General features: G+C 39.0%; 2 protein-coding genes, 1 non-coding gene and 1 pseudogene across 10 annotated transcripts in view; 2 read left to right on the plus strand and 2 right to left on the minus strand.

Annotated features, from left to right (window-relative positions):
• The window catches only part of CASK (calcium/calmodulin dependent serine protein kinase), a 450866-nt gene that overhangs the window by 175749 nt on the left and 249005 nt on the right, over positions 1–26112 (minus strand). The gene's annotated exons all lie outside the window — the stretch shown is intronic.
• LOC142435182 (U4 spliceosomal RNA) lies at positions 13036–13166 on the minus strand (annotated as a pseudogene).
• GPR82 (G protein-coupled receptor 82) lies at positions 14910–15920 on the plus strand. The gene has a single exon (XM_075539344.1). The coding sequence runs from the start codon at positions 14910–14912 to the stop codon at positions 15918–15920; it is 1011 nt and encodes a 336-aa protein (XP_075395459.1).
• On the plus strand, positions 16051–16178 carry LOC142435452 (small nucleolar RNA SNORA38). The gene has a single exon (XR_012781505.1). It is a non-coding gene; the product is annotated as a small nucleolar RNA SNORA38 (small nucleolar RNA).

The raw sequence follows: 26112 nt of genomic DNA on the forward strand, positions 1-26112 counted from the left end.
TATATACACACCATAGCGAATGAAGGGGGGAGTGCAGAGTGGAGACCCAAGGCCCATTTGTCGGCCACTGGAGATCCCCTCATAGAGGGGTTTAGGAGAGGAGATGGGTCAGTCAGGGTGCGATGTAGTACCGATGAAGAACACAGCTTTCCCCCAGATCCTGGATGCTTCCTCCCCCCAACTACCATGATCCGAATTCTACCTTGCAGGACTGGATAGGGCAGAGGTTGTACACTGGTGCACATGGGAGCTGGAGGCGCAGGGAATCCAGAGTGGACGATACCTTCAGGACCAGGGGTGTGAGGGGCGATGCTGGGAGAGTGGAGGGTGAGTGGGTTGGAAAGGGGGAACTGATTACAACGATCCACATGTGACCTCCTCCCTGGGAGATGGACGGCAGAGAAGGGGGGCGGGGAGGGAGACTCCGGATAGGGCAAGATATGATAAAATAACAATCTATAAATTATCAAGGGCTCATGAGGGAGGGCGGAGCAGGGAGGGAGGGGAAAAAAAGAGGACCTGATGCAAAGGGCTTAAGTGGAGAGCAAATGCTTTGAAAATGATTAGGGCAAAGAATGTACGGATGTGCTTTATACAATTGATGTATGTATATGTATGGATTGTGATAAGAGTTGTATGAGCCCCTAATAAAATGTAAAAAAAAAAAATCTGGTATAATGAAAAAAAAAAAAAGAAAGAAGAGGAGCTGATACCAAGGGCTCAAGTAGAAAGAAAATGTATGGAAAATGATGATGGAAACATATGTACTATGTACTTGACACAATGTATGTATGTATGTATGGATTGTGATAAGAGCTGTAAGAGCTCCCAATAAAATGATTTTAAAAAATTGGAAATGTTGATAGCAACATATGTATACATGTGCTTATAATGATAGAGCATTATAAGATTTGTAAGAGTCCCCCAATAAAATGATTAATTTAAAAAACAGACTAATTTTCCTTATTAATTAAAAAGTAGACTAAGTTTCCTTTGCAAATTGTGGATAACACTACTACCTACACCTCATGGAATTGTTTTGAGAATTAAATTAAATGATAGTTCATGTAGAGCCTGGCAAAAAGACAATGTTACTTACTTTTATAATTAAGAATGACAAGTAAGAGATTTTTCTGAAATTACTACTTGAGAACCAAAGCTTAAATCTTGCTTTAAAAATAAGGCAAAGTATTTGTTTTGTACCTCAAAAATATTTAGAGTATTTTTCCTGTTGAAAATATAGACATGCCAAAATGCCAAAAATTATTAATTTGGAATTCTTTGCTGGGCCCAACATATTAGACTCAAAATGTAAAACATGAAAGGAGATTTTAATATGAGTAAATACCCTTTTTAATCAAAGTGCAAACCAATTTTCTCTATCCCTTTTGGGAAAGGGAAATGGATGGAATTTTGCAGGATATAAGCAAATCAATGAGATATATATTTTTTGCCAACTAAAGTATTTGGTGACCTTAACCAAAACAATAAGCCAGATTCTGGAAAGTACTATAATCTGAGAGTCAGTAAAAAGTAGCAGCTAAAAATATGGACTCTTGATGCAAAGGGCTTAAGTGGAGAGCAAATGCTTTGAAAATGATTAGGGCAAAGAATGCACAGATGTGCTTTATACAATTGATGTATGTATATGTATGGATTGTGATAAGAGTTGTATGAGTCCCTAATAAAATGTAAAAAAAAATAAAAATATGGACTCTGAAAAAAAAATTACTTGGATTCAAATCCAGACTATAATTTTTAAGAACACAGGCAAGTTATTTACTTTCTCTGAACTGATATTTCATCATCTATAAATGATAGTAATAACTAGTATCTATTGTAGAAATATTTGGAAAATTATATAAATTTATATATATATATAAAGCCTTTCAATGCCTGTCATTTATTATCTTTATTATTGTTATTAATTCTCTAAAAGTGGTCCCTGGAAGCCTCACTACTTCAGTACTTGGTGTTCTTTAGCAAGAGAAAATGAATACAGACTCTACGAGTTTCAAGAGGAAAGGGCCCACTGGGACAAAGAACTTGCTTTGGCTATGTTTTGATTCTGGTTTCTGAAAATAATCCAACAATCACAGTATCATTGTTTTCCCCCAAACCCAGGCAAGTAGAGATTACACAGGTCCCTCCACCCGCACTCCACCTGGCAAACTAACTTTAGGAAGGGTGGGGCCTAATGTAATCATGCACAGTCATGGAGTGGATTAAAGCATTAAGGCCCAAATTATGCATATTCATTGGGGAACTCTCTTTTGGGGCCTCCCAGATAGATAAGAACTTCTATGCATTGGACAGGATGATACACCCCTAAGGCCCATGAAAGCCTATGCCAAGACCCCTTGAAGACCATGTTCAATGTGTCTCTTTGCCCCTATCCTTTCTGATTATAATAAATAGGTAGACTTAAGCATAGATCACCAACCAACCAACCAACCAACCAACCAACCAACCAACCAACCAACCAACCAAACAAACAAACAAACAAACAAAAACTCACTGCCACCAAATAGATCTCAAATGGCAATGATCCTATAGGGCACAGTAAAACTGCCCCTTTGGCGTTCTAAAACTCCAAGTGTTAATGGGAGTAGAAAGCCTCATCTTTCTCCCATGGAGCAGCTGGTGCGTTTGAATCAGGGAACTTGTGGATAGATAGCAGCCCAATGTGTAACCCATTATGCCACCAGAACTCCTTATACATGGATAACAGTCTTCATGAATTAATGAGCCCACGGGGGCAATGAGCCAACAGGAGCTGGCAGGACAGAATCCATTTGTTTAGACCTGGCTCCAGGTAGCTAGCTGGATAATAGGGAATGGCTGCAGGGGCAGTTGATGAAGCATAGTTCTTCTAGTTTGTGACCTACTCATTTCCAGAGAATGAGAAGGGTATAAAAAGAGGATTTGCCACAGAAGTGGTAAGTGACAAGGTAAGGAGATACAGGAAGGTGAGGTCTAGATACATTTCCAGCTGGGAATTGCCTTCACGGTGATCCTTGCTACACAGTGATGAAGGTGCAGTTTGCCCTCCTTGTCCCATTTGACATAGTGCAGTGGCACAGATGCCCAACTAGCAGGCACAGATGCCCAACTAGCAGGCACAGATGCCCAGCTCTTCCTCGTCTCCCCTAGATGTCAGTCATTCTCTAGTCCCCTTGAGTAAGGATAAGAAGTGACACGGAACAGGGGATGCAACCTTAAAGAAATTTAATTTAGATGTTCAAAAGAATTGGCAATAAAATAGCCAGGAAACCTTGGTTTGGGAAAGAAGCAGTTAGTAATTAGAAATCTGAGCACTGATATATGAAGTCTTTCTAATTCCCTAAACCCCACTGCAATCTTTCTCACTGTCTCCCACGGGGCAGATGTGTGTGTGTCTTGTACCCGTGGCTGGCAATATGGTGGCTTAAATAATTTTTTTCCCTTCTTTTCTCCCAAACGTTTTACTGGCATATAATTCACATATCATACACTAAATAATTTTTAATGTGATCATCAAATGATTTTATTAACAGGAATCTCTATTTTGGGGTTTGCAATGAAGCCCTAAAATAGAACCAAATCTGATGGATTCAAAGACGTTGCAATTCAAAATTTGACTGCTCTAAGATATTCTTGCTTCATCTCACCCAATGCCAATTCTTCCCTTCCCCATACCTACTAATTTCCCATCTGCCTTCTAATTATTACCTGGGAGGCCATTCCAATTGTATGATAGCCACTGAGGCTTCTAGACTGTGCAGTGTGCATTCCTAAAACACAATGTTTATCGCATGAATCATCATCTACATGACAAGATAAAGGTCAAAGCTCTAGTACAGTGGAATTTTTCTTTATTATCAGGTCCAATTACAATTAGACCTTTTTGGTTTACAAAGCTCATTTTCTTTCCTTTTCCCCCTTCTTTTCATTTTTGTCCTTTTTAACAGTTTTATTGACATATAATTACATAATTCATGTGGCATACAATTCAATGGTCCAAAATATATGAAAGAGTTGTGCAACCATCATCACAATCAATTTTAGAATCCCTCCGATCTTCTTTGGATGCTTCCCGTATCATTCAATAATATACATATTTTAAAATCATCTTATTGGGGGCTCGTATAACTCTTATCACCATCCATCCATCCATCATGTCAAGCACATTTGTATATTTGTTGCCATCATCATTCTCAAAACATTTTCTTTCTGTTTGAGCCCTTGGTATCAGCTCCTCGTTTTCCCCCTCCCCCTGCCTTCCTCACGAACCCCCTTGATAATTTATTATTTTTTTTCATGTCTTACACTGTCCAATGTCTTCCTTCACCCACCCATGTTGTCCATCCCCTGGGGGCAGGTGCATTGCAATTGGCTCCCCCTTTCTCCCCCACCTTCCCATTCCCCTCTTGATACTGCTACTGTCATTATTGGTCCTGAGGGGTTTATCTGTTCTGGATTCCCTGTGTTGTGAGCTCGTCTGTAGCAGTGTACATGCTCTGATCTAGCCGGATTTGTAAGGTAGAATTGGGGTCATGACAATGGGGGGGGGAGAGGAGGAAATATTAAAGAACTAGAGGAAAGTTGTATATTTCAACGTGTTATACTGTTCCCTGACTGGCTCGTTTATTCCTGTGTCCCTTCTCTAAGGGGTTGTCCAATTATCTACAAATGGGCTTTGGGTCTCCACTCTGCACTCCCTCTCACTCACATCGATACAATTTTTTGTTTTGGGTCTTTGATGCCTGATACTTGATCCCTTCAATACTTCATGATCACACAGGCTGGTGGGCTTCTTCTATGGGCTTTTTTGCTTCTCATCTAGATGGCTGCTTGTTTATCTTCAAGCCTTAAGACGCCAGATGCCAATCTTTTGATAGTAGGATACTATCACCTTTCTTCACCACATTTGACAAAGCTTATTTTTGGTGTTACTATAAATTTCCAAACTTTGGATTCTAATTTCTGTCTGATAGTTCTTGAAGGAACATTCCCCTGTTTCCTGAGGAACTAGCTCTCTGGAGCAAATAGAGATTCCCTGTTACACTGATAAAAGGTAGAACGCCCAAGATTATTGCTTATACTAGGCAGTAAGAGCTTAAGTGGTGTGGAAACTGGAGCGAAGATTGTGGCTAGACACCACATCCTGAAGAGAGCAAGGGCTCGGCAAGTGCTTATATAAGCCGCAGCTTTGAGCAGCATCTCCGTACCTCACTCCAAAAGGTAAATTACTGGTTTGGTATGCATTGAACTAAAAAAAGACTTGCCACTGCCCCTCTTTTTAAGAGCTATTCTTTTTGAGGTATGATGCAATGTCCTTACCTCCTGACTGGTCAGAAAGAATACTTGAAAGGTCAGCTGTGGCCAATTTAGACAAGAGCTTCGATAGCCTCAAATAACTTTCTAGTTAAAGCATGAAGGTTCAGGTATGAGTGCCGGGTGTGCTGTGACCTTTATGTTCGGGCTTTGATTAAAATGGTCGAGGCATCCCAGTTCTAACTCTGATGTTTGATGTGAGTCAGGAAAGCATTTGTGTACTCTTGACGTCAGTCAGTCCACTATGAAATTTCAAAATAAACGACAATGCGCCTGCCCTGTGAGTATCACTCTCACAGCACCACTTCAAATACTCCAAGCTCCAGAATAAAAAAACTCACTGAACGCGCCTACGCATATCACAAAAGAAAGAGACTGAGTTCAAGATAGGACTTTCATTCTGGGAAATTACGCCAGTGCTTCAAGGAGGTAGATTACAAGGGTCACAGTAAAACGCTTGGGCGATGAGTAACTGGCAGATGATTTAGGAAGTAATTAGAACAGTTAGCCATCTGACCCAGGGATTTGAGTTAAAATTGGGATGGGTTGATTTCTGGATATTAAATATATAAAGTTTCTTTTTGTATATAAAAAGTTTCTTCTTATCCATAAACAACAGCAACAACAACAATAAAACAAGTTAGGCCAAGGTATTTAGACTTGGATAACAGAACTGGAATTTTGAAGAGAGAAAACCTAAGAAAACTATTGAACTGACTGAGAAAAATCCAAAGGGGTCACTTTTCGTATCCAAATTTTCCAACCATTTGAATGAGCCACTTAGGATGACTGCACCCTCACCCGACTGCAACCTCATGAGAGACCCCGAGTCGGAACTGCCCGGCTGAGCTCCTTCCAAATGTCTGATCTACAGGATCTGTGAGTTGGGATGATTATTCTTGTTGTTACTATTTTTTTCAGTGATTTTGTAAAAAATGCAATAATAGACAACTAGTGTACCAGCTAAAGAGGTACGATAAGCTAAGGCATACGATCTGAGAAAGCTAAGTGATTTTTTTTAATGCAGCTACATGGATTTTAACTTTAGACTTTATAGAATTCATACTTTTGGAACAGAAAATCTGTTGATTCACTAATCACTAGAGTTCTTGGGAATAATGATTGACTTTTCCTCATATTTTTCTTTCTTATCTTCCATAAATAATTCCTTTGTTTGGAAATTCTGTGGCTCCACCTTTGAAATAATAGCCAGAATTCAACCCCCTCCCATGACTACCACGCCTATCACCCTGATCCAAGCCCCCTCTTATCTAGATTACTTACAACAAACCTTTAACTTAGCTTTCTGGCTTCTATCCTTGCTCCTCATGGTATCTCTCAGACTCTATCAGCCAGAAAAGCTTATCACTCCTCTGCACAAAATCCTTCTTTGGCTTCCGGTTTCACTATGTGTAAAAAGTAAAGTTCATATGCCAACATATGCTTAGTCTCCAGCCCCATTAGTCCCCTGATCTCATCTCCTAGCACTCTCTGCCTACCCTGCATTAGCTTCCTCACTGCACCTAAGTGTGCCACCAGCTCGGGGCCTCTACACACGGTATTCCTTCTGCTTGGCATGCTCTGGTTCCTGATATTCCCCGGCTGACTCTCCTACATTCTTCAAGTCACATGGTGTGCAAATTGTAGATCAAAGACTTCAACCACTACTCATGACAGATGATGGAACTACTAGTGGACCATGGCTCTCAGGTCAGCTTTGCCTGCCTGTGTGATCTTGGGCAACTTACGTTACCTTCTTGAGCTTCAGTTTTCCTTACCTTTAAGAGGAGAGAGTATAATTTCATTAAACATAGCAGTTATTTCACATGTGGTTGTGAAGATTAAGTAAGACACACAGGTAAAGCACATATAGCAGGATAGTTTGCAAATAGTACCCCAAACCAAACTCACTGCTGTCGAGTCAATTCTGACCCACAGCGACCCTACAGAGCAGAGGCTGTAAATATTTTTGGGAGCAGAAAGCTTCATCTTTCTCCCATGGAGTGGGTAGTACTTTCAAACGGTCAACCTTGTGGTTAAGCAGCCCAATGGCATCAGGGCTCCTTAGCCCTGACGTCATGGTTGTTAGGTGCTGTCAAATTGGTTCCAACTCTAAGTGACCCTATGAAAGAAACAGGACAGAATGAAATATCACCTGGTCCTGGATCATCCTCACAATTGTTCTTACGTTTGAGTGCATTGTTGCTTAGGGAGGCAGCAAGCAGTTAGATGGGAGATATGACGTAAAGAATCATGGATGGTGCCTAGGTTTTGACTTGAGGACATGAAGGGATGATGGCATCATTCACTGAGTTCGGGGACAATGAAATAAGGCTGTGGAGAGCAAGTGTATTGGTTAAAACTCTAGTCGATCCCTGTTTAATTCAGTTTTTGAACCAAGCCCCAAACAAGTAATATTAAAACTAGCTTTCAATCACGTAAAGAACATTTCGTTTCCATTCTTTCCTTCTAAATTGCTTCAAACTGTTTTGGTCAAAGTAATTCCTTCTTCGATGAAACAAAGTTGCTGAAGCAAAAATGACACAATGTTTAGATCCTGGATATGTCACTGTTCTTAATTAAATGATGACAAACATTGCATAGATGAACAACTAAACCAAAGTAAGCTAAGCTAAACCAAATTAAACTAAACCAAAACCAATTCACTGGCAGTGAGTTGATGCCAACTCCTAGTGCCCCTCTAAGGCAGGGTAGAATGGCCGCTTCGAGTTTCCGAGACTGCAACTCTTTATGGGAGTAGAAAATGCCATCTTTCTCCTGGGTACAGCTGGTGGGTTTGAACTGCAGACCTTGGGCACTGCAACCCAACTCGAAACCACTATGCCACCAGGGCTCCTGAACAACAGCAGAACAAAATCCAAAAACGTAAGGACGCTCTCACTTTTGCTTTACAGAGACATATTAGCAACCACCAGAGAGAATTTATGCAATCAACATGTAATAAGGTAAGTATTAGAGGTTATGAGAGATGGCAAAGTGATTCTACTAATTTCAAATAAAGAATAAACAAAGGAAGCGCTGGTAGCATAGTTGGTTACACACTGAACTGTTAACCACAGGATCAGCAATTTGAAACCACCAGCTGCTTAGTGCAAGACAGATGAGGCTTTTTACTCCCTTAAAGAGTTACAGTCTACAAATCCAGGGATACATATCATAGCCAACTACAAAGGAGGCGGGAAAAAGAAAGAAAGAAAAAAATCGAGTAGCAGGGGCACAGGGCACTAACCCACCCAAGGAGAGGGTATTGTTTATATCTCCATAGGGAAAAAGGGACCAGACTTCAACTCGGTGCTCCAAGATGTGAATGCAACATACCGGCATGAAGCAGGAAACCAGTAGAGAGGTCTGAGGGGCCAGCCCCAATCCCAACTACATGGACAGCTTCCCCTCTCCACAGAAGAATTCACTTCAGGGGACAGCACTGAAGCTACAGCTCAGGGAGAGGGACAAGTCTGATCAGAGCACACGGGAATAAATGAAGGGGTAGGAAGAGAGAGTGGAGCACATCCTGGCCCACCAAACCCTGAGGACAATATCCCCACTCAGAGTAGCCAATACACAGAGAGGACCATATGCCTGGCCCCACTAGGAGACGCAACTTCCCCTTACTGACCCATAACCCTACAGGGGACAACACTGGGGACACAGTGTGGGAATTGCATCCCATCTGACCTCACCACACCGAGACAAAGCACTAAAGGGCGGGCAACAGAACAACAAGGGGAGCAGAGCAAGGAAGTCCCAAGGGAGTCCCCAAAATAGACTTTGGTGCTAGGGCGTGGCACCCATCAGATTCAACTGGAAAACAGTCCTAAAGGTCAACACACAGAACTTGAACTATTTACAGGCTTCTCTTTTTTATATCATTGGTATTTTTTGTTGTTGTTTTCTTTTCTTTTGCTCTGTCTTGTTTTTGTGCATATTATTATCTCTGCATGTCTATCTAGATAAGATAGGCTGGATGAACAATCTGGAGGAGAAAACAATACGACTGATGGTTCCAGGAGGACATGGGCGATGGGGAGGTAGGGAAAGGAAGTAGTGCTAACAAACCCAGGTACAAGGGAACAAGTGATCCAATCGGAGGTGAGGAGTGTGTAAAAGGCCTGGTAGGGCTTGCTAAAGGGAAATGTAACAGAGGAATTACTGAAACCCAAATGAAGGCTGAACATGATAGTGGGGCAAGAGGAAAGTAAAAGGAAATAGAGAAAAGAACTAGGAGGCAAAGGGCATTTACAGAGGTCGAAATACAGGCATGCACATATATAAATATATTTATATATGATGATGGGGAAATAGATCTATGTACTTATTATTTATAGGTTTAGTATTAAGGTAGCAGATGGATATTGGGTCTTCACTCAAGTACTCCTTCAATTCAAGAATACTTTGTTCTATTAAACTGGCTTTCCATGATGTTCACCTTCTCAACACAATCAGTGAAGACAAAGCAGGTGCATAAGCAAATATGGGGAAGAAAGCTGATGGTGCCCGACTATTAAAAGATATAGTACTTGGGGTCTTAAAGGCTTGAAGGTAAACAAGTGGCCATCTAGCTCAGAAGCAACAAAGCCCACATGGAAGAAGCACACCAGCCTGTGTTATCATGAGGTGTTGAAGGGATCAGGTAGCAGGCATCAAAGAACAAAAAAAAATCCTATCATTGTGAATGAAGGGGAGTGCAGATTGGGAACCCAAAGCCCATCTGTAGGCAACTGGACATCCCCTTACAGAAGGGTCTTGGGGAGGAGACGAGCCAGTCAGGGTGCAGTGTAGCAATGAGGAAACATACAACTTTCCTCTCGTTTTTAAATGCTTCTTCCCCCCACTATCATGATCCAAATTCTACTGTACAAATCCAGCTAGACCAGAGGATATACACTGGAACTGGAAACACAGGGAATGCAGGACAGATGATCCCTTCAGGCCCAGTAGTGAGAGTGGCAATACTGGGAGGGTGGAGGGAAGGTGGGTTAAAAAGGGGGAACCGATTACAAGGATCTACATATAACTTCCTCCCTGGAGGACGGACAACAGAAAAGTGGGTGAAGTGTAAGATAGGACAAAATAATAATAATTTACAAATTGTCAAGGGTTAATGAGGAAAGGGGTGGGGAGGGAGGGGAAAAATGAAGAGTTGATACCAAGGGCTCAAGTAGAAAGCAAATGTTTTAAGAATGATGATGGCAACAAATGTACAAAGGTGCTTGGCACAATGGATATATGTATGGATTGTGATAAGAGTTGTACGAATCCCCAATAAAATTATTTTAAAAAGTTACAGTCTAATAGGATTCAACTATTAAACTGCATATATGAATTATATGCCAATAAAGCTGTTTTTACAAAAAGAGTTACAGTATGAGACGCCAACAGGGACACTGTACCTTAGTCTACAGGGTTGCTGTGAATTGGAATCGACTTAATGCCACTGAATTATTTTGGAAAATGTTTAGGTGTAATGAAATGAGGTTTCAAGTTTACTTTGCAGAATTTCCCTGGCTTAACTATTCAACAAGGGTACTGTTTGACTCTGGTCTGATTTCAGCTGGACACTCTCAGTTTTCATTTTATTATTAGTTCACTGACCGATTAAATAATCCTATATATATAATTGACTTTATAAATCTTTATGTCATAATTTATTTTATTGAGGTTTATTTTGTCTTTAAGTTCTGACCCCTTCCAGGATTACTTAAATTATATTTTGAGATACTTCCAACTGTACGTCTTTGCACTGGAATAAGGAAGAATTAGAAGTAGAGTAGGTTCACGTAAAAGTGGAGTGCAAATGTTTTGAGAATGATGAGGGCAATGAATTTACAGATGTGCTTTGCACAATTGATGTATGTATGGAATGTGATAAGAATTGTATCAGCCCCTAATAAAACGATTACAAAAAAAGAAAGAAAAAAAAGCCTGATGCAATCCCTGTTGAATAGTCTGCATCTCTAGGCTTTGGCTTCAAATTTAAAATAAAGGGTCTCAACCGATAGCTAACCATTAAGTTCTCTTTAAGCTCTGTATTTGATTCTAGTACTGCTTTAGTTAAGAAAACTTTGAGTTTTATTCCTCTTTCATTCTTGGTAAAGATGAAATATAAATAAGCCATCCACAAACAATTTTATAGACAAATTTAGACACTATAGAATGGCTCCCTAATTAGCAAGGGGATTAAACCTTTGACCTTAACTTCAGCAAATCATGTTAACTGAGCTAAGTGACGTGAAACTAGTTCTTGAAATAATGACAAGGAAGTACAGTGTATATATTGTCCACCAACTTCCTCTCACAACAGATATAGAGAAATGATGTTTTGTTTCCTTCTTTTATTTTTGAGAAGGGAGTTGCTACTTTACCCTATTTTATTTATTCAATATTTTGTTTAACTTTCCCCCCCTCTGTAGTCCATGTCATGCAGGAATCTACACTGACTACAACAGGAGGATTCTGGAAGAGTGATGCTTGAAGAATTTTAAGTCTGAAATTTAGCATCACTTCCTGCACAATAGAGCCTGAGCTGGTATTAACTACTGGTACAGGTAAGTTTGATCACTTATTCATTTTTAGTCTTAAAGTTAACTGTATAGATATTCTAATAGGATTAAATTTTTTAAATTGTGAAAGCCAAATCATTAAGAAAAGTAGTCAACATAGTAATTATGTAGATCATCATTAAGTAACTGAAGTTAGATTGGTAAAACTGCTGAAGGGAACGTCTAGAAATTCTATGAAAACAATTCCTTATATATAATATGTGAATTTTATTTGACTTCTTAAGCTTTACAGAATTCTCTGAAATTTAGATAAGTGATATCTAGTATTTTATTACTAAAGTTTACTTTCAAAGTAGAAATTAAAAAATTGGTGGGAAAAAGCTATTATCCATTTTTCCATGAAATTTTTTGAAATCCTCTTGTATACTAGAAACATGTTTGGAAAGCTAAAGATGGTAAACTAGATCTGCTCTGTTATAGTGATATTCCTATGCAGACTGAATCTCATGTGCTTAATACAAAGCTAATCTTTGATAAAGTCAACTTATCACATTTGCTAGTGTGAAATAGAAAAATAAGGCAGTAGAACTGAGTAATATGAAATATTAGCTGCTGTAAAAGGTGTTCCCATTTTAAAAAAGAATACTGTTGATCTTAATACAGAAACACAATATTTATAACTTTTGTTATCTTTTGCACTCTTGTTGACAGAAGCAGGGACTAGTCTTTTCCTTTAATATGAATGCCATAAAATGAAGTGTCATTGTTTACATAAATTCAAAACCTACTTTGAGCAGATACATTGTTCAAAACAAAAATAAACTGATTCATCTCATTCTCTATTCAAGTAATTTTTAAAGTGTGGGGTTACAGATCCAGATTTACATTATTTATAACTGGATCGATACTCAATGCAACCAGAATCTGATTCACCAGTCTGCACTAGATTTAGATAGAAACCCATTCTGAAGCATATAAATTGTTTTCTAAATAAAATTGATAACCCCAAACCAAGCCCACTGCCATGGAGTTGACTCTGGCTCACAGTAATAGGACAGAGGCGAACTGCTCTACAGGGTCTCCAAGGCTGTGCTTTCCTCCTGCCGACCTTTTAGTTAACAGGAAAAGAAAATGATACAGGTACTAGTAGGCATTAAGAGTCTCATGTACTAGAATCTAGAGATGTTGAACAGCTGTTACATTTTCATATCTTAAGGAGGTTTAAAAAATATTTCGAAATCATAATATTTTATTTCGGAAACTTTCTATTACCAATAATCACGCCTTGGATAAACCTCACTGGCTACTATATTGCCACTGCACAAAGCTGAAAATATGTCTATAATCTAAGATGGAGAAAATAAATGCAACTATGATTCTCAAAGAGAGGTGGAGAGGAAAATAGCCCAGATGAGGGGTGTATATATAAGAAGCTCAGAAAGCTGTAATATGAGAAAATATGATTAAAAAAGATTGAGAAACCCTGCTATAGATTAGAACAGGGTGGAGAATGTGGTACATAGAAGCTATGGGGAAGAAAGTAATGCAACAGATTATCATTAACATAGAGAAAAACAAGAATCGTTTGTATGTAATTCTTCGGCATTTCATGTGTACGCTTTAAATCAAGAAAGATTTAAAATTAAGCATAAAAGCTAAAAAACAAAAACAGGATTTTATGCTGTTATTATTATAACAGCCTCTGAAAAACCAAAGACTTAAATTAACACGAGGGCCCAATGACCAACTAGGACAGCAATTATAACTTGGAATACTTTGGTTTTGAATGCTCTTTGTTTGGAAAAGGAGCCCTAGTGGCATAGTGGTTATGTGTTGGGCTGCTATCCAAAAGGTCAACAGTTCAAAACTACCAGTTGCTCCTCAGGAGAAAAATGAGGTTTTCTACTCCTTTAGAGTTAGTCTCGGGAACCCACAGGGGCAGTTCTAGCCTGCCCTATAGGGTCACCTTGAGTCAGAATTAACTTGACAGTAGGGAGTTTGTTATGTTGCTGGACACATGTGAGGCATGTTCACAAGAAATGATGTTAAGAATTAAGTATGTGGAATCTACAACTGCTCATTGCCATGGTACCTGCTGTTACAAACTGGCCTCTAAGTATTTAAAAATCCAGTTATTAACAACACAAAAGTACACACAACACTTAAAGTATTTGCATGGAGAATGTGTTTTAACACAAGGGGAGAGCGAGGAGCCAAGTCACAAACACTCAAAAATTGACATGGGCAGAGGGTGGTGTCCAGACTGGCTCATAAATATGTGGCTGCTGGTTTCCAATGTAACAAATAACACATTGAAAAATAATGATCATTATAGAGAAAATGGAATGTGTACATAATTCATGTTTCCATATACACCATGCCAATACATCTCTCAAAGACATCTATTTTAAAAAGCAATTTCTAATAATTACAATATTATTCTTAGGTTACAGTACAACTTAGCATGCATAACTTTCCACATATGTCTGGCAGATACGTTTGAATTCACTTTTTAAAAAGAAAGTATGGCACATTAGCTCTGAGTATTTGAAATAAGCAATTGTTGAACATCCTGGGATTTTGATTGCTATCCTTGGTCACGACACATTCCTTCTTCTCAATTCAGGTCATTGCTTGAGTTTTTGATAATATAGAGTTAAGTTTACTTCTAAAACATGAAGCAGTTCTTTCAAATAAGGTGCATGTATTATTTACATTTACAAAATGCTTTAGGATAAATTCAGTGTCTCTAATGTAAAATAATAAATCCCACACATCTGATTATTTGTATAAAATTTTGTTTTTAGATAAAGCCACTGTCTACCATAATAGTCAACTTTCTGTTTTAATTTCAACCGGATAATTGTGATATAAAAAGGTAAGAAGATATCTATAATACTTTCCTTTCCATCCAATATACTTTTTGTGACAAACTTGTTACAACTAATGCTTTAAAATAAACTATTCAGCTTACATACCATCTATAGTTTTTTTACCATCTATAATTTTAAAAGTAAATATGTGCAATTCTGTTCTAGCTCCTGTGCCAAAATTCAAGAAAATCTGACATAAATGAGCAACAATTCATCATGTATTCAACCATCCATGATCTCTTCCATGGCTTTACCAATTACCTACACCTTCCTTTGTATTGTGGGTCTCTTTGGAAACTCTCTCTCTCAATGGGTATTTTTAATGAAGATATGTAAGAAAACGCCAACCCACATCTACTTAGTACATCTTGTGACTGCAAACTTACTTGTGTGCAGTGCCATGCCTTTCATGGGTATCTATTTCCTGAAAGGTTTCCAATGGAAATATCAATCTGCACAATGCCAGGTGGTTAATTTCCTGGGGACTCTTGCCATGCATGTAAGTATGTTTGTCAGCCTCTTAATTTTATGTTGGATTGCCATAAGCCGCTATGCTACCTTAATGAAAATGGATTCTATACAAGAGAGCACTTCATGCTATGAGAAACTATTCTACGGCCATTTACTGAAAAAATTTCGTCAGCCCAAATTTGCCAGAAAGATATGTACTTACATATGGGGAGTGGTACTGGGCATAATTATTCCAGTTAGCATATACTACTCAGTTGTAGAGGCTACAGATGGAAAAGAGGACCGGTGCTATAATCGGCACATAGAACTAGGAGCCATGATTTCTCAGATTGCAAGTCTCATTGGAACCACATTCATTGGATTTTCATTTTTAGTTGTACTAATATCATATTACTCTTTTGTGAGCCATCTGAGAAAAGTAAGGACGTGTACATCTATTACAGAGAAAGATTTAATTTACAGTTCTGTAAAAAAGCATCTTGTGGTCATCCAAATTCTACTAATAGTTTGCTTCCTCCCATACAGTATTTTTAAACCCATTTTTTATGTTCTACACCAAAGAGAGGACTGCCAGCAATTGAATTATTTAATAGAAATAAAAAACATCTTCACTTGCCTTGCTTCAGCCAGAAGTAGCACAGATCCCTTTATATTTCTTTTGTTAGATAAAAAATTCAAGAAGACATTATGTAATCTCTTTACAAAATCTGATTCACCACACGCACAATCATATAGTTGACTTTTGAATGGAAAACTCCACAAAAGAGAAAAGTGTTCATGTGAGTCTATTTTTTTCATGTGAGTCTACTAAGGACACTAAACGACAAGCTTTAGATGTAATAGTGTGGTTCATAACAAGCACTAAGAAAACCTCTTGGAGTGTGTCTTCAGTTCCCTGTTCTTGGACACATAAGAATTGCAGGCAAAGAAATGTGGACGTGGAGAAGTATGGAGCCAGCTTGCTCCTCACAGGCTCAAGGTCATCCATCCCACATTGGACAACAACAAAAAAGAACCTCTTTGGTTTAAAAACAGAAATAAATGCATGACTAAAACTGGAGTTATAGTTGCATTCATGCTGAAAATTGAGGTGGCTGGCTTTCCATGACAAAAGTCAATTATATTCAAATGACCCTATTGTACTGCACATGAAACCAACAAACTATTTTCTGTTTAAGCTCGGCTGTGGTCGGGCCAGTTCTTTGCAACTGTATAATAAAGAAGCAAGAAGTTTTTGACTTGTCTGCATTTTCAGTAGTTAGAATACAAGGTCCTATCTTTGACTAGTGTTTATTTTCTGTAAAAATGAGTGAACAAAAATATTATAAAATTCCAATTCTTGGTTATAACTCTTGATCTCTTCCCACCCTGAGCAAAGGAGAAAGGAGAAAACCCAAAGACTCAAAGAAGCAATTAGTCGAAGGGCTAAGAAACTCCTTTAGCCTAAGACCAGAACAACTATTTGATGCCCTGACTTCCCCTACCTACCATGCTGACCTGATAAGGTTAGACCCCATAGAGGTTAGAATAGGAAAAAAATATAGAACAAAATTCACTGGTAAAAGAGACCAGTATTGTGTGATAACAAATGGACGAATCTTCTGAGACTACTGACCTGTCAGTTTCCTAACTTGAATTGAAGTCATTCCCAAAGTCACTTCTCAGCCAAATAATAGAGTGGCTCATCAACAATAGATTTCAGCAGGGAATTTGCGCCTTTGGACAATCCACTATGTGGGACCAAAAAAGCAACATTTTCCCCCAACAAAGATGAGAAGGCAGGGAGGGGCAAGGGAAATGGACGAATGGAAAAGGAGGAGCCCAGGGTAGAAATGGGGACAGCATTGGCACACTGCAGGGATGTCAATCGATGTTGCAAATCAATTTGTATGTAAATTATTGAGCGGGAAGCTTTGCTGCGTAAGCTTTCACCTAAATAATAATATACTTCTCTTAATTTAAAAGACAAAAATTCTAATACATGATACTGTTTGCTATCGGATCACTTAAATGTTAATCTGTCTTTATATATATATGCAAGCATGATAGATGTCATAATTTATGTTTTGGGTTGTTAAAAAGCATGCCTTTTATTGCACAACTAATCAAAAGTAATTAAATTAATATATGTAATGTGCTTAGTATGATGCTTAATATATTGAAAAGCATGCTAGCTATTATTAAATTATTAATGGGGATTTCAATTTTTTCTTATATATAATCAATATTCATTACTATGTGAAATAAGCTTTTTAATATAGTGATCTAAATTTAATTAAAATATTAATTTTATGATTTAAAAAGTGGGATAACCATACTTACATATTATCTAAATGTGTGAATTATACAGTACCATATCCAATGTTTTATAAAAACATGACTTGGTATTACCTGGTTCATGTTACTAGGCTAGGTAATATTAATGTATTCCAATACTTAAGTCATATGACATAAATGCTTAGATATTTGGTTGAGGCTTTGTTAAAATAAAAAGGTAACATGTCACTTACTATGTGTCAATTTGTAGCACATTTTCAGTATTTTTTATGTATCTAATATGTTATTAATGACAAACAGTACAAGGCATGTAAATCCAATTTTTGTGAAATGAATGAATAAGACAGTATAATATATTAGACATAACAGAATAATTTCTTGAGTTAGACTTCCTTTGTCCAATCCTGATTCCCCATTTAACTCATGTAATTTATGGGCAATCTTATGTAAATTATTTGTCCCTTTAAGTGTTCACTTCTTCATTTTTAGAATAAAGAAATATTACCTAATTTACAGATTCTAAAATGTTTTACACCTGATAGAAAAAACCCTGTGCCTAGATCATGAACCCCATATAGCGGGGTAACAAAGTCATGAAAGGCTTCCCATCTAATAAGCAAAAGATACATTAATTTCTTTTAAAATCAAGGATCTGGGTTTGGATTTTTTTTTTTGGAGGTGGGATGGTGGGAGAAGAAAGGCACAGGAGTTAGAAATGCCAGATCAATTAATTTTTCTAAGTACTTTAATAGAACTTGAGTCCTGGTGGCATAGTGGTTATGTGTTGGGTTGCTAACCTCAAGGTAAGCAGTTCAAAGCCACCAGTCACTCTGCAAGAGAAAGATGAGGCTTTGTACTCCTGTAAAGAGTTATAGTTTCCAAAACTCACAGGTACAGTTCTATACCTGTTCCATAGGGTTGCTATGAGTCAGAATCGGCTTGATGGCACTGGTTTTTGGTTTGGTGTTACCGTTTAAATTCTGAGCACCCCATTTGCAGAAGCCTGTGGATGACAGACGGTATCCATTTGCAAAAAGTCAGTGGCAGAGTTTCCACATGGATCAAGCCTCCACTGAGTTCCTTCTGATCATTAGCCAAAGATGCAGACAGTTTTACCTTCAAGTAGAATGCATTGAAAAGTGGATTATCTCCACCCCTCTCCAGCCAGGATCTTGTCTGAGTTTGTCCTTGATGGAGATCAAGGTTTGGTGGGGGGTGGGGAAGGTTTGTCACATAATCAGGTTCATGCCCTATCAGGCATGCCTGACTGCGCTGGCTGGAAAGCCCTGGACCAATCTTGGAAATTCTTCTATCTTACATAATGTATGTAACCCAATCAAGGTCCTGTCCCTTCTTCTGTAGTCCTACCTGTAACTATTATGTATTGATCTGCCACTAATCATGAATTTGTGAGTTTCTATGTCTTATTTAACTAGTGTCCTGACTGAATCTTTGGATGTCATTATGGTCTTGTGCTATGGCTCTCCCTCCTCCAAAAGATGTGCCTGTGTCTTTGTCTCTTTTAAGATTTAATAAATGTTCTCCTTAAATAATATCTGAGATTTGCAGTCTCTTTTGTACAGTATGATTAGTAAAATCCTACATTCCAAGTAAATGTGCATTGTATATTCAATAACTACAAATGTAGCTCAGGAGACTAACCATAATTTTTCTAATAAAGCATAAAAAAGCAAGTTTTCATTTTAATGAGAACTTAAACTTCTTTATAGAGCATCAGGGACTTTTGAGACTTGTGGAAACAGATGGCAATGATGTAGAAGGAACATCAGCAAGAACAATAGAGGAAGAAATGCAGTCAGAAATCCACAAAGCCATGGCAACTACGGTTAAGTGATGACCACTCATGTAAGATAGTCTGGTCCTAAGCAGGTGAAAGGAGAACTGAGATCTGAAGGGGACCGAAAGCAGCCAGGCGTGTTCACATGGGTTAGTGAAGTAAACCAGTTAGAGGAAGCACACTCAGAAACACTGAGGCGCGGGGAGCTGCTGGCTGAGTGAATAGGCTTATGGGTGACAGGTTTTGCACACAGTTCTAAACACTCAAACTTTCTGGGTACAAGCTCCATTCAGAATGGAAAGTGATTACATGTGTAATGGTTTACAATCAGAGATGCTGCTTAACTTACTAAATTTACTGAAAATTGTACATCAGTAGGTAAAAATGATGTGTCACACCCAGTTGTGGGGCTGCCTGCAAGAGTTCCAAGAGACAAGAAAATCCCACAATCTCCCAGTATTAAGCAGCAACATTAAAGTTTCACAGAGGGCAGGAAAGGAGCTGAAGGTTCGTTTCACTGCCATGAGTCGATGCCGACTCATAGTGCCCCTAAAGGGCAGGGTAGAACTGCCCTCATGAGTTTCCAAGAGTAGAACTCTTTACCGGAGTAGAAAGCCCTGTTGGTTTTTTGCTGTGGAGCTGCTGGCGGTTTCGAACTGCTGCCTTTGTAATCAGCAGCCCAACTCCTAACCACTATGCTACCAGGGCTCCTGTTCTACTTTTAATTTAAGGGTGAGAAGAAGAAGAGAACACACTGAAACATAATGGAAGCTGTCATCCCTTTTCACAAGAAAAAGAGTAAAGGCAAAGGAACCTGAGCCCACTGCCATCAAGTTGATCCAAATCATAGCAACCATATAGGCCAGAGTAGAGCCGTTCTCAGAAGTTTCCGAGGCTGCAAATCTTTACGAGAGCCGACAATTTCATCTTACTCTTGCGGATCAATTAGATCAGCTGGTGTGTTCAAACTGCTGACCTTGCAGTTAGCAGCTCAAAGTATAAGGGCAAAAAAAAAAGAAAAAAGATATTGTGTTTGTGTGAGTGAGCTCACCTTAATTAATGCCTAAAGGGAGGCACAGCATAAGAGGCATAACACTATATACTAAATTGGTGGCCCCTGGGGCCAATTTCTGCCTCCCAGGGGCCATACTGGAGATATTTTTGTTTGTCAGAGCATGGGGGAGTTGCTACTAGTACCTAGTGGGTGAAGACCAGGGATGATGCTAAGCACGACGTAACTAGCTCCAAATGGTATTAGTGTGGCTCTTGGGTGACTGTGGTAGTTACCTAATTTGGTGTCAATTTGAGGATTAAGAGTGTAGGGGTGGAGTCTAGCCTGTCAATCCGGAGATAGCCAATGAGACCTTTTGTGGGCTTGAGAATTCTGGGAATTGCTGATTTTCCTCCTTGGAGATGGAAACACTCTCATCTGACAAGGCTTACTCCCTGCGAGAAATCCCTGAGGAGAAGCCATATGGACCAACCCTAATGCAGAGAACCCTGGACCTGGAGAAGCCACATGGACACCCCTGCCAGCACTGAGACTCTTACGTCTCTGAATGCAAAAACTTTCTACCCACTGGCCTGTGATTGTCCTGCATTTGGCGTCATTGCATGTGAAGAGGACTTTATAGGTTGGTACCAGACATAAGGGCTAATATCGAATATACGGGCTTGGACTGGACTGGGTTGGCATGCTTTCTTAATGTACAATGATCCTTTATAAAACTCTCTCTTATACACATATGCATGTCTATGGACTTGTTTCTCTAGTCTACCCAGACTAACACAGTGACCCTGTACTAAGACACAGTTTCCGATTTTCCTGACTATACAATTACTTCTTATGAGATTTCATGTGAAATTGCTTTAGCCAAACAAGCAGTTGTGCCAAGTCACATAGTACCATGTATTCAAATATAACTTAATCTAACCAAACGATCACTTTAGACCCAAGCATGATGATTTCAAGAAGGAATACCTACCAAATAAAGGCAAAAGTATTTTTAATCAGTATAATGCTATGATTGGTGGGAAACTTAACAGTTTTAGACTGTATGCCAAGAATTACAAGAGAGGGAGGTGGGAGGGAGAGGGAGGAAGGAAGGATAGGGGAGTATTTTGGGCTTAAAAGGAATGGGGCATTGACTTTTGTTTTCTAAAAGGAATAAAACACTGCCCTGTTCTCTTATTTTCTTTACTAACTCTAAGTATAAACAACACAAAAAATGTAACCACATTAACAAAAACCTACATAACCACCCAAACCAACATACAGACAGGTCACTGAATATATAACATCTGAATTTAAAGAAAAGCTGATTATGAATGGTTTTATTAGTGAAAATAATAACAAAAGAAAGCAAATGAAGTTTTCAATCATCAGCCATGTGAAATATATTGTATCACATGGACTATATTACTTGACTATTACATAATGACTCGACATTGAAATACTTTTATAACAAGGTCCTGAATATAAATGCTTTGGGTTACTTAAATTATATCAGGAAATTCTATTGACATAACCTTCTAAACAGATCTAGAATCTAACTATCTTTTGCCACCATCATTGTTGGCACTGTAATCTGAGCCAGATAGGATTCTCTCCCATTTTCCGGTCCAGACCCTTGAGCCCTTTCACCGTATTATCAGCCAAGTAGTGCAGTCCTGTTGCCATGGAAAGTTAGATTATAGTTTTCCTTTGCTCAAAACTCTTTGGTGAATTCTCATTTCTCTGAGTAAGTCAGAGCTCATCCTCTCTGACCTCATTTACTGCTCTCCCCTTCCAGGGACCTTCTGGATGTTCCTCTACTAGGCCAACCACACTCTTGCCTTAGTTCCCTTACACGGGCTGTTCCTTTTACCCAGAACACTACTTCTTCCCAAAGTAACTTGGCCCGTCTTCCTCTCCTCCTTCAGCTCCTTTCTCAGGTGCCATCTTCCCAATATGGCCGACACTGGCCATCCTATTTAAAATCGCAACTACTTCTCTAGCATTCCCCATTCCTCTGCCACACTCTTTCTTATTATTTGTTTGTTTGTTGAAGTCATTTTCGCCTTCTAACCCAGGGGTTTGCAAACTGTCACTCTGGAGCTTTATGTGCAGCTCTTCGGTACTTACGTGTGGATCTGAAGTTTAACTGAAAAAAAAATTAAAGGATATTCTTCAGATAATGTTGATTTTGTTTGTAAAAATATATTTATGGCTCAAATAATTTTTAAAATGTTGTGAAGGACAGGATTGGCTCTTCCATCTCAAAATGTGCCGATCCCTGTTCTAACCTATTATATAGAGTCCTGGCAGTATAGTGGGTTATGAGTTAGGCTGTTAATTCCAAGGTCAGCAGTTAGAAACCACCAGCTTTGCCACAGGAGACAGACGAGGCTTTCTACTACTATAAACAGTAACAGTCTGAGAAAGCCACAGGGGCCATTCTACTGTGTTCAATACGGTTTCTATGAGTCAGACAACTTGATAGAACGGAGTTTTGAGTAACCCAGTAATAGTTCACGTATTTATAGGTCTGTTTATTGTATGTCTCCCTGAACTAGAATATCAGCTCCACAAAGGCTGTGATTTTTTAGTCTGTTTTGTTAATTGATATATCCCAATTACAGGTTACCAATAAGTGCTTTTGAATTAATTTGTTAAGAAAAATATAGCAAAATAAAAAATAATGATCAATTAAATAAATATAAACATTCCATTTTTCCATGCAAAACACTAAACATCAAGCACATTAACATTAAATGTACTCTGTGTTGAGTCTGCTTGTCAGTTGAACTTTGCCTCTATTTTGGTGGTTTCTTCTTATTCTTTTGCAACTTGAGAATTACTACTCTCTTCTCTTCCTCAGTATGTTTCTGAAAGCTTCCTCAAAATTATTTGACATGCACTTTAGGAATAATAAGTAACCCTAATATAATCCATGCAGAACTAATTTGAGCCTCTGTGTGCATTGTTCCTTTTGCTTTAAATTGTCCTCTCATCTCTAAAACTTTCCATTACTCAAGAGGCAGACTCAAATGTAACTGCTTCCATGAAGCTTCTCTGATTCTGTCTTTACTAATATGATCTTAGATTTCTAATTATTTGTTTGCCTCTCTGTAAAGATGGGCACCAATAATTTCTTCCATCCTTGTGAACATACGCCACTCAAGTCCAAACCCACTGTTACCCAGTCAGTGCTGACTCATGGCGACCCCCCGTGGGTTTCCGAGACTGTAACTATTTATGGGAGCAGAAAGCCCAGACTTTCTTCAACAGAGCTGTTGGCAGTGTTGAACTGCCGACCATGTAGATCACAGCCCAACTCGTAACCACTACACCACCAGGTAGTGTGCATTTTTCTCTCCACGAATCTAGGTTAGGCTTGTGATGCTTTAATTCACATAGTGCAAATTCTGAGCTTAGGTTGGGCAACTAGGACCAGGCATGGAAACTTCTGTTTTTGTTTGTGTGGAGTCCTGAGACCCTATCCTGCTATGGACAGAGGCCCTGAATGAGAGACTATGAAGCAAGCCCAGTCAGCTCCCAGCTGTTCTAGTTACCTCAGGCAAGATGCCAGAAAAGTATCTAAAACCTTTGTGGATATCCCAGCCTTTGCCACCTTAGCCAACAATACATCAGTGAGAATTGAGTTGTCCCCATCATGCTCTGCAGAGTTGTGAGCAAATAAAAAATAGTTGTGTGTGTGTATGTGTATATATATATAATTTTATTGGGGGTGTCTTACAGCTCTTATAACAATCCATAGATCATTGCATCAAGCATATTTGTACATATGTTGCCATCAACGTTTTCTAAACATTTACTTTCTATTTGAGCCCTTGGTATCAGCTCCTCTTTTTCCCTCCCTCCCCCGCCAACCTCCTCATGACCCCTTGATAATTTATAAATTATTTATCACTGCTCCCATTTCTGTTCCTGAGGGTTGTATCTGACCTGGATTCCGTGTGTCATGAGCTCTTATCTGTACCAGTGTAAATGCTCCAGTCTAGGCAGAATCGAAAGGCAGGACTGGGTCCATGATAGTGGGGGGTAAGGAATATTGTGTTTCATCGGTGCTATATTGCACCCTGGTTGACTCATCCCTTCCTGTGACCCTTCTCTGAGATCATGTCCCATTGTCTACAGATGGTTTGGGGTCTCTTTTCTGATCTCCCTTGCTCTCAACAATATATATATTTTTTTGTTTCGAGTCTTCTGAGGGCTGTTACCCAATCCCGTTGACACTCTTGATCACACAGGCTGGTATGCTTCTTCCATGTGGGCTTGTTGCTTCTCTGCTAAATGGCTATTTCTTTAACTTCAGGCCTTTACGAACACAGACACTATATCTTTTGATAGCTGGGCACCATCAGCTTTCTTCATCACATTTGCTTATGCACCTATTTTGTCTTTAGAGATTGTGCCGAAAGGGTGAGCATCACAGAATGCGAGGTTGTTAGAACAAAGTGTTCTTGCATTGAGGGAGAGCTCGAGCAGAGGAACGAATTCATCCACTTCTTCAATGTGTTGCCATATAAATATATGTACATAGGCCAATACCTGTATTTGTACGAATTAATATATTTATATATGTACACACCTATGTTTATACTTCTATCATTTTCCCTGTTTCTTTTTGTCTTCCTCCTGCACCACCATCATGCTCACCTTCCGCCTCTTAGTAATTCCTCTCAGGTAGATTGCTGTTGCTCCAACGCCACGCTATCTTTATATCCTCCTCAGTGTTGATTTTATCCCTACGTAGTCCCCTGTCTATGGCATTGTTTGCTCATTCTTCCCTTCCCCTGCTTCCCCCCCGACCCCCCAAGAGCCTCCAGAACCGTCGGTCCTGCTGCTTTCGCCTTGGCCTTGCTTTCCATGCCTATCTTATACAGGTAGGCAAAACAACAATAATGGAGACAAAACAAAATATTGAATAAAAAGGGAACAAAAGGAAGAAGAAAAAACTGGAAAAAAACCCCCCAAAAGCACACATAATTCCAGTCTGCCTGCTGACCTTTATCAATTTTTATAACAACTGTATCATCTTCCTATTATCATATTTGAAAAATGATCCATAAAATATTATACAGCCAGTTTCTACTAATTTGTATTTTGTGCATTTATCCAATAATTTTCATTACTCATTATGAGATACTCATGTTTCTCTCACTTTTAACAATATCAACGTCTTTAGGAAAGGGACACTGTGCCTGTGGACACAGAGAGGCTGATGACAGAATATCAGAGAGTGAAAGTGGGAGCCACAGTCAGAGAGCACTCAGGGCCTTTCAAGTGAGTCTAAGCCAGGGGTCCTCCCACTTTTCAAACAGGGGCCAGTTCACTGTTCCTCAGACCTGTTGGAGGGTTGGACTATAGTTTAAAAAAACCCTATGAACAAATTCCTATGCACACTGCACATATGTTATTTTGAAGTAAAAAAAAACAAACAGGGCAAAAACACCCGGCGGACCAGATAAATGTCCTTGGTGGGCCGTATGTGGCCCGCGGGCCGTAGTTTGTGGACGCCTGGTAAGCCTTGGAAAGGGTTAGAGATCTAGAATAAAGCTCACTGGGTCTCCCTCATTGCAGGTGTCTCTGTTCTGCTTGACACTGATACGAGCCAGGGACTGAGGGTCCTTATTAACTCAAAGATACTGGGATCAAACGGGCAGAAAAACTGAATGACGATACTAGTCATAGTCCTACGGTTAAATTGTATTTCACATATAACTGTGATTTTATACCACGTTTTTAAAATAACCTGCAAGAAAATAAAATGCCAACTATTCCACACTGCAACAATACAAACACATTATGTGTGATGAACGTTCATTATACATAAACCAAATTCTAATTTTC

Source organism: Tenrec ecaudatus, chromosome X (assembly GCF_050624435.1).
Source record: "Tenrec ecaudatus isolate mTenEca1 chromosome X, mTenEca1.hap1, whole genome shotgun sequence".
Lineage (NCBI taxonomy): Eukaryota > Metazoa > Chordata > Mammalia > Afrosoricida > Tenrecidae > Tenrec > Tenrec ecaudatus.